This window comes from Myotis brandtii, unplaced genomic scaffold, assembly GCF_000412655.1.
Source record: "Myotis brandtii unplaced genomic scaffold, ASM41265v1 scaffold320, whole genome shotgun sequence".
In the NCBI taxonomy this organism is placed as follows: Eukaryota; Metazoa; Chordata; class Mammalia; order Chiroptera; family Vespertilionidae; genus Myotis; species Myotis brandtii.
In genome coordinates, this window is record NW_005362270.1 from 325,139 (window position 1) to 339,557 (window position 14,419).

Consider the following 14,419-nt stretch of genomic DNA (forward strand, 5'->3'; position numbering starts at 1 on the left):
CGATGTTTCTAACTCTCTATCCCTCTCCCTTCCTCTCTGTAAAAAAATCAATAAAATATATTTTTTTAAAAAAATGGAACTCCCATTTGAGCCAGTAATACCACTTCTAGGAATATATCCCGAGAAACCAGAAACACCAATCAGAAAGGACATATGCACCCCTATATTCATAGCAGCACAATTTACAATAGCTAAGATTTGGAAACAGCCTAAGTGACCATCAGCAGATGAATGGATTACTACACTATGGAATACTATGCTGCTGTAAGAAAAGAAAGAACTCTTACCATTCAAAACAGCATGGATGGACCTGGAGAGCATTATGCTAAGCGAAATAAGCCAATCAGAGAATGATAACTATCACATGATCTCACTCATTTGTGGAATATAATGAACAACATAAACTGATGGACAAAAATAGAGAGAGAGACAGAGAAGCATCAAACAGATTGTCAAACTTCAGTGGGACGGTGAGGGAAGGGTAGGGGGAGGAGTAAAGAGATCAACAAAGGACTTGTATGCATGCATATAAGCATAACCAACAGACACAGACACTAGGAGGGTGAGGGCATGTTCTGGGGGATGGGGGTGGATGGGGGGGAAAAAGAACACATATGTAATACTATTAGTATATGTAATACTTTAAACAATAAAAATAAAGTCAGACAGAAAAAAGTCAAGAACCACATGATATCACTAATATGAGAGATATAAAACTAAAAGCAACAAATGAACAAACATGAAGAACGAAAACTCATACACAAACCACAGTATGGTGGTTACCAGTATGGGAAGAGGGTTGGGAGGGTAGTGAAAGGTTAAAGGGGGTCAAATATATGGTGACAGATTTGACTTTTGGTGGTAAACACACATTGCAATATACAGATGATGTATCAAAAATGCTCTAATTTAAAAGTCTTAATCATAAATGTTAACATCGGGTAAAATATAATAGCTCATGAACCAAGATTACGAATCATTAGTTTATTTGTAATGCATCACATGTTTCACTTTGTTATTTGACAAAATGGACAATAAACACCTGTCAGGCTGTAATGCTAAAACCAAAAACAAAACAGAAAGACATGCTTCACCCAAACAAGAAATGAATTAAAGAAACCAGCCTTAAGGGATCTAAGAAAAAATTCAGCACAGATACAAACTCTTCTAGGATGAGGAAAATCCATAGTAGTTTATCTGGTGATTAATAGCAACTTAACATGGTGAGAAAAGAGTCAATAATATGTGAGTTTACTTTAAATATATATATATACATACATACATATATATATGTATATATATATGAAAATTGTGTATATCTCAAAAGAAATATTCTATCCATACTAATATTTAAATTACCTTAATAAAACTTTTTATAGAAAAAAAATTAAAACAGATACCATAATATTTTATTAGTCAAATTATAAAAATTTAGTCAACTTTAGGTGACATCTTGACCAAACTACAGAAATAGTACCTAAGAAAAACATGACAGACAGAAGAAAAACATTACAGATAGCACTCCTTTTCAAAATATTCTGTCTCGAGAGGAAACCAAGATGGCAGCATAGGTAAACACCGGAAATTGCTGCCTCCCACAACAAATTCAAAAATACAACTAAAAGACAAAACAGACATCATCCAGAACTACAGGAAGGCTGGCTGAGTGGAAATTCTACAACTAGAAGGAAAGAGAAAAGCACACTGAGACTCAGGAGCTGCGGAGGTGGAGTGCAGAGGTACGAAGGCGCACACGGCAAGGGCTGGCAACTGAGGACGCAGCTGTCTTTTTGAATCGGGAGGGAGCCACAAGCCCCCGACTGCAACTCCAGTTCCGGGTGAGTCTCTGGGGACCTAGACTCATACGGGGAGAAACTGTACTGTCTGGCAGCAGGCAGAACTCGGAACTCGAGGGCAGCTTTCTCTCAAAGGTACTTGCAGCAATTACCGAGACACTGAGATGAGGGGCCCCTTAGGGCAGGGCTGAGGATCAGCCATAGCTGCTTGCTCGGCCCTGTAGATGCCCTGAGACCCTGCCCCACCCAAGTTGCGCAGAGGCTTTTGCATATGAATGCCCTGGCCCTTTGCAATCTGAAAATTACCTAACAAACTGCAGCTGGGCCAGACAGACCCAGAACTTCCAAGAGAAGGCCCAAGGCCCCACAGCAGCTTGCATTGCTTCACAGCTGGGCCTCATCTGGGCACCTCCAAACCCCAAACAAGGAAGGGGAATCTGCAGATCTCTTCGTAGCTCCTGCTGGGTAGCCTCAGGCAGAGGCTAAATTAGCACCTCCTTAGAGATCCAAGAGCCAGTGTACCCAGTGGGCAGAGTGGGACCATCCAGATTACAACTCCTCAGATCCATAAGGGACACACTCAGGGGGCAGACTCAGTGAGCACCAAAGCCCCACTGAAGCAAGTCTTGCCCCAGAAGGGTGTCTCCAGCACAGAAGTTCTCCCACTGCAGACACAGCTGATTCTCACTGCCAATTGGCCTGGAGGTCAATTCCTCCCAGTGACACCTAAAACAATCAAGGCATAACTACAACAAGACTGTGCACAAAGACCACAAGGGGGTGCACCAAGAGTGTCCACCTCAGGTAACTGGGGAGGCTGAGCCACTGGGCCCTGTAGGACACCTAGCACACAAAACCACTCTACCAACACAGGGAAGCAGACAAAATGCGAAGACAAAGAAACAGGTCACAAATGACAGAAATGGAGGACAGCAAACGACTGGATATAGAGTTCAAAACCACGGTTCTAAGATTTTTCAAGAATTTTATGGAAACCGCCGATAAATGTATTGAGATCCTTAAGAAATCTAGTGAGACCCTCGATGTTGTGATAAAGGACCAACTAGAAATTAAGCATACACGGACTGAAATAAAGAATATTATACAGACTCCCAACAGCAGACCAGAGGATCGCAAGAATCAAGTCAAAGATTTGAAATACGAAGAAGCAAAAAACACCCAACCGGAAAAGCAAAATGAAAAAAGAATCCAAAAATACGAAGATAGTGTAAGGAGCCTCTGGGACAACTTCAAGCGTACCAACATCAGAATTATAGGGGTACCAGAAGAAGAGAGAGGGCAAGATATTGAAAACCTATTTGAAGAAATAATGACAGAAAACTTCCCCTACCTGGTGAAAGAAATAGACTTCCAAGTCCAGGAAGCGCAGAGAACCCCAAACAAAAGGAATCCAAAGAGGACCACACCAAGACACATCATAATTAAAATGCCAAGAGCAAAAGACAAAGAGAGAATCTTAAAAGCAGCAAGAGAAAAAAAGTCAGTTACCTATAAGGGAGTACCCATACGACTGTCAGCTGATTTCTCAACAGAAACCATGCAGGCCAGAAGAGAGTGGCAAGAAATATTCAAAGTGATGAATAGCAAGAACCTACAACCAAGATTACTTTATCCAGCAAAGCTATCATTCAGAATTGAAGGTCAGATAAAGAGCTTCACAGATAAGAAAAAGCTAAAGGAGTTCATCACCACCAAACCAGCATTATATGAAATGCTGAATAATAATCTGAATAATAAAGATTTAATTAAAAAAAAATTCCGTCTCTTTGCAGATACAAATTTCTAATTCCTTTATCCATATATTACTGTCTGCACTAAAATAAAATAGCATCAGGAAAGGGTTTAAAGAGGCAGCAGAAGGAAGACTTGAGAGGATTCAGGTAACTGGGATTAACAAAAATCCTAGACTAATATGTAATTAGTTTATAAACATGCCCCCTCTTTCTATCCCTCAAGATGCCTTTTGTTACTTTATCTTTCTAGGCTCTCCTTGATGTCGAAGAGAGAAAGGGCTAGGGTAAAACATCGAAAAGATAAAAGAAGTCATTCCAAATCCTCTCAATTAGTCTTTGCAGGTATTTTTGAAGACTGTGGTACAGCAGGGACTAATTTGGGGAAGATTCGTCTGTGAAATGCTCTTATATGGCATAGTTTGCTATAGGAAATCTCTCTCAAAGCCATAAAAGTATGCTTACCTTACCCTCTGATTCTGGAATTGATTTTCTGTTGTTGTTGTTAATCCTCACGCAAGAGTATTTTCCATTAATTTTTAGAGAGAGTGGAAGGGAAGGGACAGGGAGAGACACAGAGAAACATCGATGTGGGAGACACATCAATTGGTTGCCTCTTGCACTCACCCCAACCAGAAGCAGGGATCAAGCCTGCAACCAAGGTATGTGTCCTTGACTGTAATTGGACCCTTCAGTCCACAGGCTGATGCTTTACCCACTGAGCCAAACCAGCTAGGGCCAAATTGATATTTTAAGTTAACTGTAATCTATATAAAAATGTATATAAGGATGTTTATAATGAGGTTATTTGTTCCGATAAAGTTATGATACACTTCACAAATGTCAACAGTGCTTCCATTTTTTATGAAAAAAATATTTCTAAGGTGTCTATGAATTGAAAAGAATTGGAAAAACAGACATTGAAATGTTACTAATTGCCTCACGGTAGCAGAATCATGGGAGAGTTCTTTGTAGTTTTCTAACTTTTCTGCACTGAAATGAATTACTCCTATAATGAAAATGAGGGAAATGTCCTCACAATAAGAAGAAACAAGGCAGCTTACATTCAGCTTTTTTTTTTGGTTTGTTTTTAAGATATCTTAGCCACCTTTATTCACCCTCAAAGCCTAAATTCTAAAGACATAAGCAAAATTATTTTTTATGGCTAAGGAACTAATTTCATATGAATCAATATAGTATATGTATAACCCTGTAGACACATAAAATACATGATATCTATATACACTTTACACCCTATGGTTCTTATGAATACTGTATGAAAACATTTCTGCCTGCTTTTTAAGGTATTTTAAGGATTCTGTGATACAGCAAAAAGTGCTCTTTGTTCTCCTGTAGCAACCTATGTTCACCATTATCACATTACGTTTCATACTCTATTATGATTTTAAATTTGCTGGTCTTTTTCTTCTGACAAACTGTGACTCCAACATTTATATCAGCACAGTGCCTAGAACACAGCTGACACGTTAATTATTGGATACACTGATGAATGGAAGGAGGGATGAAGACTTATGCACATATGCACACACAGATGGATGCATGGACAAATAAACAGAGATAGATGGACAACAGAATGGATAGTCACATGGACAGGCAGATGTATGGACAGAGAAATTAATGTGCCAATGCAGACTTTCAGTCATAAAAGCCTGGTCCTAACACTCATAATTATGTAACAGGTCATTCTACCTTTCTAAGTTTCTTATTCATATGCTAGTGACCTGGTGGACAGATTCATGCACATTGAAAGGAAATTAATTAGAAGGTGGCTGGCGGGGCAGGACTGGGCAAGATGGGCCAGACACGCCCTGGAGCCAACCTCCTGCAGTCCCTCCCCGGCATCTGCGGAATGATCGGGGTCCCTCCAGCAGGTGGGGTCCCTCAGCCTGGCCTGTGGGTATCGGGCAGAAACCAGCTCTCTGACATCCCCCGAGGGGTCCCGGAGTGCGAGAGAGCACTCTGCAAAGTTGCTGTCGCACAGGGTGTGAAACACAAATGCAAGTGTGTAGTAAACTAGATTCAGGGCCGACAGTGCCCCAGCAACAATATAACCCATGGCCAAAGGTGGAATCGCACGGCCCCGCAAGGAATCAGGCTCCCTCCTCTCTGGTTTTGGGCTGCATCAGGTAAGAACCGTCGCTGCCAAGTCACTGCAGCTCAGCAGTTCCTGCGTTGAGCATCTGCCCCCTGGTGGTCATTACGTGTCATAGCGATTGGTCGAAGCGGCAGAGGGACCCTTAGCATAGTAGCCTTTTATATATATAGATAAAATAAAAGGGATTAAACTAGCTGACATTAGATAGGTTCCTTTTAGCTGCCAAATTAGATAAGACTTAACCATGACTTTTTCATTTTCAGCAATTAGAGAGGCTTGCTAATGGATATATTTGTTTTTAATAACTCTTTGAATTATATTTAAGATTGAACTGTTGCCAAATCTTTGACCAGGGATACATCCCTGATCTTATATAAAAACATTATTCACATTAAAATGAGGGTTTACATGCTTTTTAGAATTGCAATACTGTGAGGCTTGGACTCAGAGTGCCAAACACCAACCTCCTGAGAGCATACTTTAAGTCTTTTTTCTTCAATGTACGTATGACATAGTAGCATTCCAATCTACTGGTGACATTATATCTTTAAACAGGAAAAAACATAGTCTTTTGGGATATAAATATACCCACTTACCTTTTACTTTTTTATCAAACTTCTTCTGTTTCATTTTCTCTCGGTTTTTCTGTCGAACTTCCTTTGCTTCTTCTAATGCTTCCTGACTACCCCAAACTTCAAGAGCCCTCTTCACAATCTATAATACAGAATTCATATTTAAATTAGTTGTGATTCAGAGTTGTAAATTATAGTTATAATTATTAAATCCACGGGCACCAAAGAATGATCTAACTCAAGTACAATTTTATAAATATTTATTTAAATTTTAAATATTGATAAGAAACAACTCTATTAATACCTCTATCTAAACCTATGAGACCCTCAGGAAATGTATGCTAACCTCAATTATAAATAGGAAAGTTATCCTCTGACTGTAACTGCTTCTCTGACTCATTCAGCTTTTTCACTTGAATCAACATAAGGACATATAAATCAGGGGTCTGATGAGTTTTGATAAACTCACCCCCCAAAATTTACTTATTTACTTATCAATTAGTCACATCAGATCTAAGTAGGAGGTAACCTCCAAAAATCTCCCACCACAAGAAATCAGTCACTACCACTCTTCTCCTGAATCAATAATAGTTTCCATCTACTTGACTAACTTCTGATCTTTAGAATATGCATTTTTTTAAATCTTTGGTAGCTGAGTGACCTAAAAAGTCTTTATTCTACTTTTAATACTTTAGATTATGTACCTTTACTCTTTATAAAATTTATTCATACTTAGGAGAAAAATATATACACTTAGAATTATGCTCAGAATATCTCTTACAATATGTTAAGGGGACCAAAATATCAATCAATGTAGCCAAACTCAAATCTCTTCTTAACATAAAAAGTGATATACTCTTATTTCAAACATTCTAAAACATCACATTTTCCACAATTAACCCTCTAAAAATGTTGCATCACCATGTGCTTAACAGTACTTTAACAATTCTGAGTCAAAAGTGGTTCAGGCCCGGCCGGCGTGGCTTAGCGGTTGAGCTTGGACCTATGAACCAAGAGGTGAGGGTTCGATTCCCTGTCAGGGCACATGCCTGGGTTGCCGGCTCAATCCCCACCCAGTAGGGGCCGTGCAGGAGGCAGCCAATCGATGATTCTCTCATCATTGATATTTCTATCTCTCCCTCTCCCTTCCTCTCTCTGATATCAATAAAAACATATATTTTTTAAAAAGTGGTTCAGAACAATTGGACACTCAATGTAAAGAAATTTAGGATACCTTAATAAAGCTGTTGTACTTGCATTTTCCTTTTTATGTACACACAAGCATGATATATAGCAAAAATGTATAATAAGTGTAATGGCACTATTTCAGTAAGTATAAAATAAAAACACCAAGGATAAGGAAGTACTCAGTCAGTTTAATGAGCACTTTTTCATTTCTGATAGTACATAAAATAGTAAATCTTCTAATCGATAGTTGTCTTATGTTCAATGAAATTCAGTGTGTGTTTGGTTTTACATGTGGCTTAATTTTATTTAAAGATATTAGGACTTTCTAGTATATTTTAATTCAAATTGTTCTGAATTAATGCCTCAAAAAGAATACGACAGTATTTGTACCATTCTGGGGTACATACAGGAGGCTGCCTGTGACTTAAGGCACCCAGCCTGGGCACTATTGCAGTCCCAGGAACTAAGACTATTCAATGTCTTGGCACACCTGTAACACAATGGCAGCAAGAGGGGTTGAGAAAATCCGCTCTGGAATATACTAGAGTTCCTTGGACACCTGAAAGGGTTTCAGATGAGTATTTCCCAATATATTTCAGGCATCTGTGAACTCCCTGAATTTTTAAAAAAAGACTTTCGGGCCAGAGGGTGGCAGGAATACAGGATCTGCCTCTCACTCCAAGCTTTTTTAGTTTCCCAACTGTACTCCTAACATTACTCAATGATAATACATTTGCTCCAAAGTGCTGCACCAAAAAGCAAAATAAGAAAACATGCTATTGTCATTATGAGTAACTGTGATTCACATGCAAAGCAACAAAATGCAAAGGATCTTCTTAATTCTAAAAGCAAAAACTAAACTAATTAGAACTAGTTGCTTGTTAAAACTTCACCTGTCCCAGGGAATAAAACGACTGAATAGAACTCATTAGATACCTGTAATTTTAAGTAGAGTTTCATATCACCCCATTGTGAATGACGAGGATTCTTCTTCACAATAAATTTAAGAGGTGGTTCTCTTTTTTCTAAATCACAGTCTTTCAGAAGGTATTCTTGTTTTGCTTCTGTTTTAGTTATAAGTTTGTGTTTATCATCAGCATCTCTGAAAACAAATTAAGTCCATTATATAAGTTAGCTATTAAAATAAACTAAATTTTCAAAGAGCCCAACAACCTAGGGGTATGCATACCAAAAGGAACATATAAAATACTTTTCCCTGCAGCTCTCATAGTCAAATGGGCAGCACAAAAATTCTAACAGAAAAAATGCTTTATCCTTTACATATTCTGAGAAGCTATATTAGCAACAAATCCATATTATTGAAAATGTTAAGAATTTCTTTTCTACTTAAAGTCCCTCTTTTCCACAGATTTTTAAATAACTCATTAGAGTACAGCAAATATAAATGAGAACTAAGACTCAATAAGTAAGAAAGTATAAATTAAAGCATAAAGTCAGGATGGACAGGCGATAAGGAAAATAAATATGCAAGGTCCATCTGCCCCAACACAATCAAGTGTCCAGTTGGCTCTGAGCTTTTCAAAGTCAAGGCAAAAGTGGAGACAGTCAATTACATAGTTCCTCTCATTCATTTGTTCCCTATCTACCTGCCAGGTATTGTCTGAGGCATGAGGAATACAGCAAAGAATAAAACAAAGCCTTGTTTTCATGAAGTTTACATCCCAGTGAAGGAAAAGACAGTCAATAAGCAAACACAGTGACAGATAAAAGTGCTATGAAGGAATATAAGAAGGTAGAGAAAGGACTTTCAGGTAGAGTGGGTATTCAGAGAAAGTCACTGATAAGGGGACTCTTTGAGTAGAGCCCTTAACAAGGCAGAACATTCTGAGTAGCCAGAGAAAGAACATTTCTGGCAGAGAGAAGAGCAAATGCAAAGGCTCCAACACAAGAGTTTGCTTGGCAACTGGAGCTCACAGCAAGAGGGCCACTGTGGCTAGAAAGCTTAAAGTGCATGATGGTGAGCAGTGATGAGAGACAAGGTCAGAGATAGGCAGTGACCTTCTAAGCAATGATGAAGACAATTTTATTCCAAATGGATAAGGAACCATTAAAGAGTTTTGAGCCCTGGCCAGTTTTGCTCAGTAATTAGAGTGTAGGCCTCCCGACCAAAGGGTTGGGGGTACGATTCCTGGTCAAGGGCATGTACCTGGGCTGCAGGTTCCATCCCCGGCCCTGGTCAGGAAGCGTGTGGGAGGCAACCAATTGATTTTTTTTTTTCTCTCTCTCTCTCCCATTCCCCCCTCCACTCTCTCTTAAAAAAAAAAAAATCAACGGAAAGAAATATCCTCAGATGAGGATTAATAAAACAAAGAGTTTTGAGTAAAAGGCTATATGGAGAAGAGACTAACAATGCAAAAGTGGGGAGAAGAGACCAGTTAAAAGATCACTACTGCAGTGGTCCGGGCAAAAGCTGATGGGGGCCTAGTCTAAGGTAATAGTGGGAAAAAGGATGGGAATATAATTTGAACATGGAGCCAAATACATTTGGAATTAAACACGGGATAGCAGAGAACTAGCCAACGAAAGAAGTTGGCCTTTACTGAAGTAATGAACACTGAAGGGGAGGTACAGGTCAGGGAGGGAGACTTAAAACTGGAAATACCTTTAAGAAAGCTAAGTAATTTGTAAGTCTCAACTGAAGGAGGAGACAGGTAAACTACACTGTACTGAATTGTAATCCTGAAAGATGTTGAAAGGAAACAAAATGGAGGACTGTGTTCCTAATTATGTGTAAATTTTACAAATATATTTTTACCACTAATTTTCTTTAAATTGATACATCAGTTGCTTTCATTTTCTCATGGAAATAGATTATAAGTGCGAATTCAGTTTCCAAAAGCTGTTGATACTTCAAGGAGAGTAGCAATAACGTGGACCTTAACCACTGTGGGCATTAATGACACTGTGTGTCAATGGGAACAGATTTTATCATGTATATTCCAATGGGTGCCAGGACATATCCAGTCACCGATGTGATCACGAAACCAGAAACAACTCCATTCTCTCCGTCTTCCAAGGATTCTACCTACAAAAGTCAATGGTGACGGCTCCCAATATCTGTAGCAGGGATGCTGAAAAGGCAGGTCCTCCCAGCAGGTCAGGAGTTAATCTAGGGCTACAGGTAAAAGAATTAGGAGTAGGAAACAGATAAGAGAGCTAAGTAAGATTCCAAGATAGGATCTTAGGTGTGAAAGAAACCAACACAGGACTTGGCTGAGGTAAACAGCAGGGAGCAGAACCATTTGGAAAGAAGAATTATTCTGGGGTGATATAAAAAGAGGATAAAGGCCAGAAGAAGAAAAAGAATGACAGAAAAATGTGATTTTTCCTCATCTCTTTTCTTCCCTGACTGTTCAGAAGAGTAAAAAATGAATGGAAAGAACTAGGAGAGTGACTGGGCAGCTTTTAGTCTCCTCCTCTCATTAGCAGCCCCAGTTCTCAGACCAAGGCATCAACATACACTGAGACAAGTAAGAAATGGAGATCCTTAGAGAAGGGTTAGGAACCTGCTACTGAGAGATGGCCAGCAGAAAGAAAAAAAAAACTATGGCAGAACCTGGGGCATTCCAATTTATGTGACATATTAATTTTGATAAGCACAGGCTTCCTGTATTTCTTTGGCAAAATGGAAACCATAGAAATGTTAGGGAACTACCCAAATAAAAATCATTATTACTAAATAAAATATTAAATTCAAATGAACTATTTTACCCTATGCCTGTATGTTAACATTCAACTTTAGCAATTGAGAACATTGTCTGAAATAAAGTAATTACCTGCAGTTATCACAAGTTGGCAAATCAAAGTGATTCATAAGATAAGAATCCATAAATTCTCTACTACATTCTTCACATATTGCATAATCAAATTCCATAACAGGTCCTAAAGAAAAGAAGATCAATTCTTTAAGTTTTCTTTTTTGTGACTTGAATACATTTTCCTCTATTTTATTAGCTTGTAGACATGTATTTTATGCCTGACACCATTTACATAAAAGACAAAATAAAATTTAAGTAATCTTATACTTACTAAAAAAATGTTTGATAGAAGAAAAAGGAAATAACATCAGGGGGAAAATCCCTATCAATTCATCAAGTATTTTTGAAGCCAAACCATGTGTAAGATAATTATTTAACATCAATTTGCAAAGAATTATGCACATTACCCAAAATTACCAACCTAGCCCGGCTGGTGTGGCTCAGTGGTTGAGTGTCCACTTATGAATTCAAGAGGTCAAGGTTCGATTCCTGGTCAGGGCACCTGTCCAAGTTGTGGGCTTGATCCCCACTGCAAGAGGCAGCCGATCAATGATTCTCTCTCATCTTTAATGTTTCTATCTCTCTCTCCCTTCCCCTCTGAAATCAATAAAAATATATACTAGTATTTTTTAAATGACCCACTGAGATTCCTATTTTCTGAAAACACATTTTACCTGGTTCATGAACAACTTTTCCAACTGTATGTTCTTCTTCTCCTTCCTCTTCCAGAATGAAGCCTCCATGTGTATCAATTATCTTTGGGGCAGCTTTTATGTTAGCCATGCCTATTAAAAAAAAAAAAGTAAAAGTGGTCAACAATGAGCTAGGTAAGCCCATATGCTCCCTTCTGCATAAACAGAAATTTTCCTTAAATTTAATATGTATCAAACAAGACAAGGAATGTCCACTATAACCACTTCTATCCAACATTAAAGGTTCCAGCTAGTGCAATATGACAAGAAAACAAAACACGCATAAAGGTTGGAAAGAAGTAAAACAGTCTTTATTCGCAGATGATCTGATTATATATGTAGAACATGCACAGGGATGTACAATTACAATTAAAAAATAACACCCAGGGCCCTGGCCAGTGGGGCTCAGTTGGTTGGAGCATCCTTCCATACTCTGAAAGATCACAGATTCGATTCCCAGTTTCGGCATATGCCTGGGTAAAAGGTTCAGTCCCCAGTTGGGGGGGGGGCGGGGGGGCGGAGGCCCATACAGGAGGCAACCGATCAATGTTTCTCTCACATCGATGTTTTTCTCTCTCCCCCCCCCACCCCTTGTTCTCATTAAAATCAATAAAGGCATATCCCTCAAGTGCAGATTTAAAAAATAAATAATAAACAAATAGCACCTTGAAAGAGATTTCTGGTCAAGATGGTTATGTAGATAAATGTGGTACTTGAATCCTCCCACAAACACATAAAAATTACAACTAAACTATAGGAAAACCATCATTCAGAATTGCCTAAAATTTAGCTGAATGGAAATCCTACAACTAGGGATTTAAAGAAGCAGCCATGTAACACTGATAGGAGGGGCAGAGACTCAGAAAGGGCTGGTCCCACACCCATGTGTGGCAGATGAAAATTATCTCAATTGTGGAAGTCCTCCCTTAGGAATGAGAGGTGCCAGACCCACACCAGGCCCCAAACCCAGGGTTATAGTGCCAGGAAGAGAAGTTCCCATAACTTATGGTTGTAAAAACCAGCAGGGATTGTGGCTGAACAAGATGAAGGGTTGCTGGAGTCCCAGGCAATTCTTCTCAAAGGGCCCATGCACAGACTTACTCGGACTCACTCTCCCTGAGCTTCAGTGCTGGGGCAGCAACTTGAAAGGAACCAGGGACATAGGAGGAGGAAATGAATTGTCTGGCATCAGGGCCAGAGCCGGGGTAAAGCTTTCTGCCAGACAAAAGTGCGCCCCAGCCGGTTTGGCTCAATGGATAGAGCATCGGCCTGCAGACTGAAGGGTCCCGGGTTCGATTCCTGTCAAGGGCACATACCTTGGTTGCAGGCTCAGCCCGGGCCCTGGTCAGGGCTCATGCAGTAGGTAACCAATCAATGTGTTTTTCTCATCGATGTTTCTCGCTGTCTGTCCCTCTCTCTTCCACTCTCCCTAAAAATCAATAGAAAAATAGCCTCACATGAGGATTAACAACAACAAAAAGTGCTAGCAGAGGCCATGGTTCCTTTTCTGAGACGCGCACCCCCACCTCCCAGGCCTGAGCCTTATCTGAGTCTCCATCAACCTGGCTCATACTGTCTGCCCAGCCCTTGTGATTCTGAGGCCTTGCCCCACACAACTTATGAGCCCACCCAAAATGTTTTCAGTGGCTTTTCCATCTGAATGGTTTGTTATGGCTCATGCTTTTTTGTTGTTGTTGTTAATCCTCACCTGAGGACATTTTTCCATTGATTTTTAGAGTGGAAGGGAGGGGAAGAGACAGAGAAACAGCGGATGTGGATGGACATATCGATTGGTTGCCTCCCATTTGCAGCCCAGGGCTGGGGATCAAACCAGCAACTGAGGCATGTGCCCTTGACCAGAATCAAACCTGGGACCTGTCAGTCCGCAGGCCACGCCCTATCCACTGAGCCAAACTGGCTAGGGCCTGGCTAGTGCTTTGGACTTCCCTAAAATCTCTTAAACAAGCAACATCTGGCCTCAGAATGCCTGGTACCTCTCACTGAGTGGCCCTAGGCCCAGCACTAGCAGCAGCCAGCCTTGGTTTGAATCCTGGACTTGCCTGAGCACCTCCAAGCCCAACACCAGGGCGAGAGATGCCCAGTGCAGCAGAGGCGGCTCGAGGGGCGGAGGGGACCCGATCCCAGTGTCAGATGCCCTGAGTTCTGGAGCTGAGTAGCCTGCGCACTTGCTGGGATGAACCCGAACCAACCCCTTTCCTTTTCTGGTCCTCAACGACCACTTCATTAAAACAGATTCCAAACTTTGCCCTAACCATTTTCCCGGTTAGCTCTGAGAATCACATTAGCTCATTTGAAACACGTGAAGCGCAACAGGTGCTCCTCGGTGAGCCCCACAAAGAGGGTCGCTAATGTCCGTAGGCTCCTTTTGGCGCCCTGCAAGCCCTCGGCTGGGTACGGAAAGTGCCCTCAGCCGCCCTTTGCGGACGAATGCGGGAGCAGGTGCAGGTTACTGACACGGTGAAGGTCTAAGAGTTTTACAAAGGACCGCCTCTGGTACCTGGGAG

General features: G+C 40.3%; 1 protein-coding gene across 4 annotated transcripts in view; it reads right to left on the bottom strand.

The window, feature by feature from the left end:
- The window catches only part of XPA (xeroderma pigmentosum, complementation group A), a 33,657-nt gene extending 20,408 nt beyond the window's left edge, over nucleotides 1–13,249 (bottom strand). For all 4 annotated transcript variants that reach the window (XR_001362946.1, XR_001362945.1, XM_014543212.1 and 1 more), the window contains exons 1-5: nucleotides 13,211–13,249; nucleotides 11,877–11,987; nucleotides 11,221–11,326; nucleotides 8,360–8,525; nucleotides 6,260–6,377 (exon numbers count right to left, since the gene is read on the bottom strand). Coding sequence is in view for 2 of the 4 variants with exons in the window: in XM_014543212.1 (XP_014398698.1) it covers nucleotides 6,260–6,377; nucleotides 8,360–8,525; nucleotides 11,221–11,326; nucleotides 11,877–11,985 (499 nt within the window). In the remaining 2 variants the exon portion in view is untranslated. The remainder of the gene's footprint in view (nucleotides 1–6,259; nucleotides 6,378–8,359; nucleotides 8,526–11,220; nucleotides 11,327–11,876; nucleotides 11,988–13,210) is intronic.
- Between the last annotated feature and the right edge of the window lie 1,170 nt (nucleotides 13,250–14,419).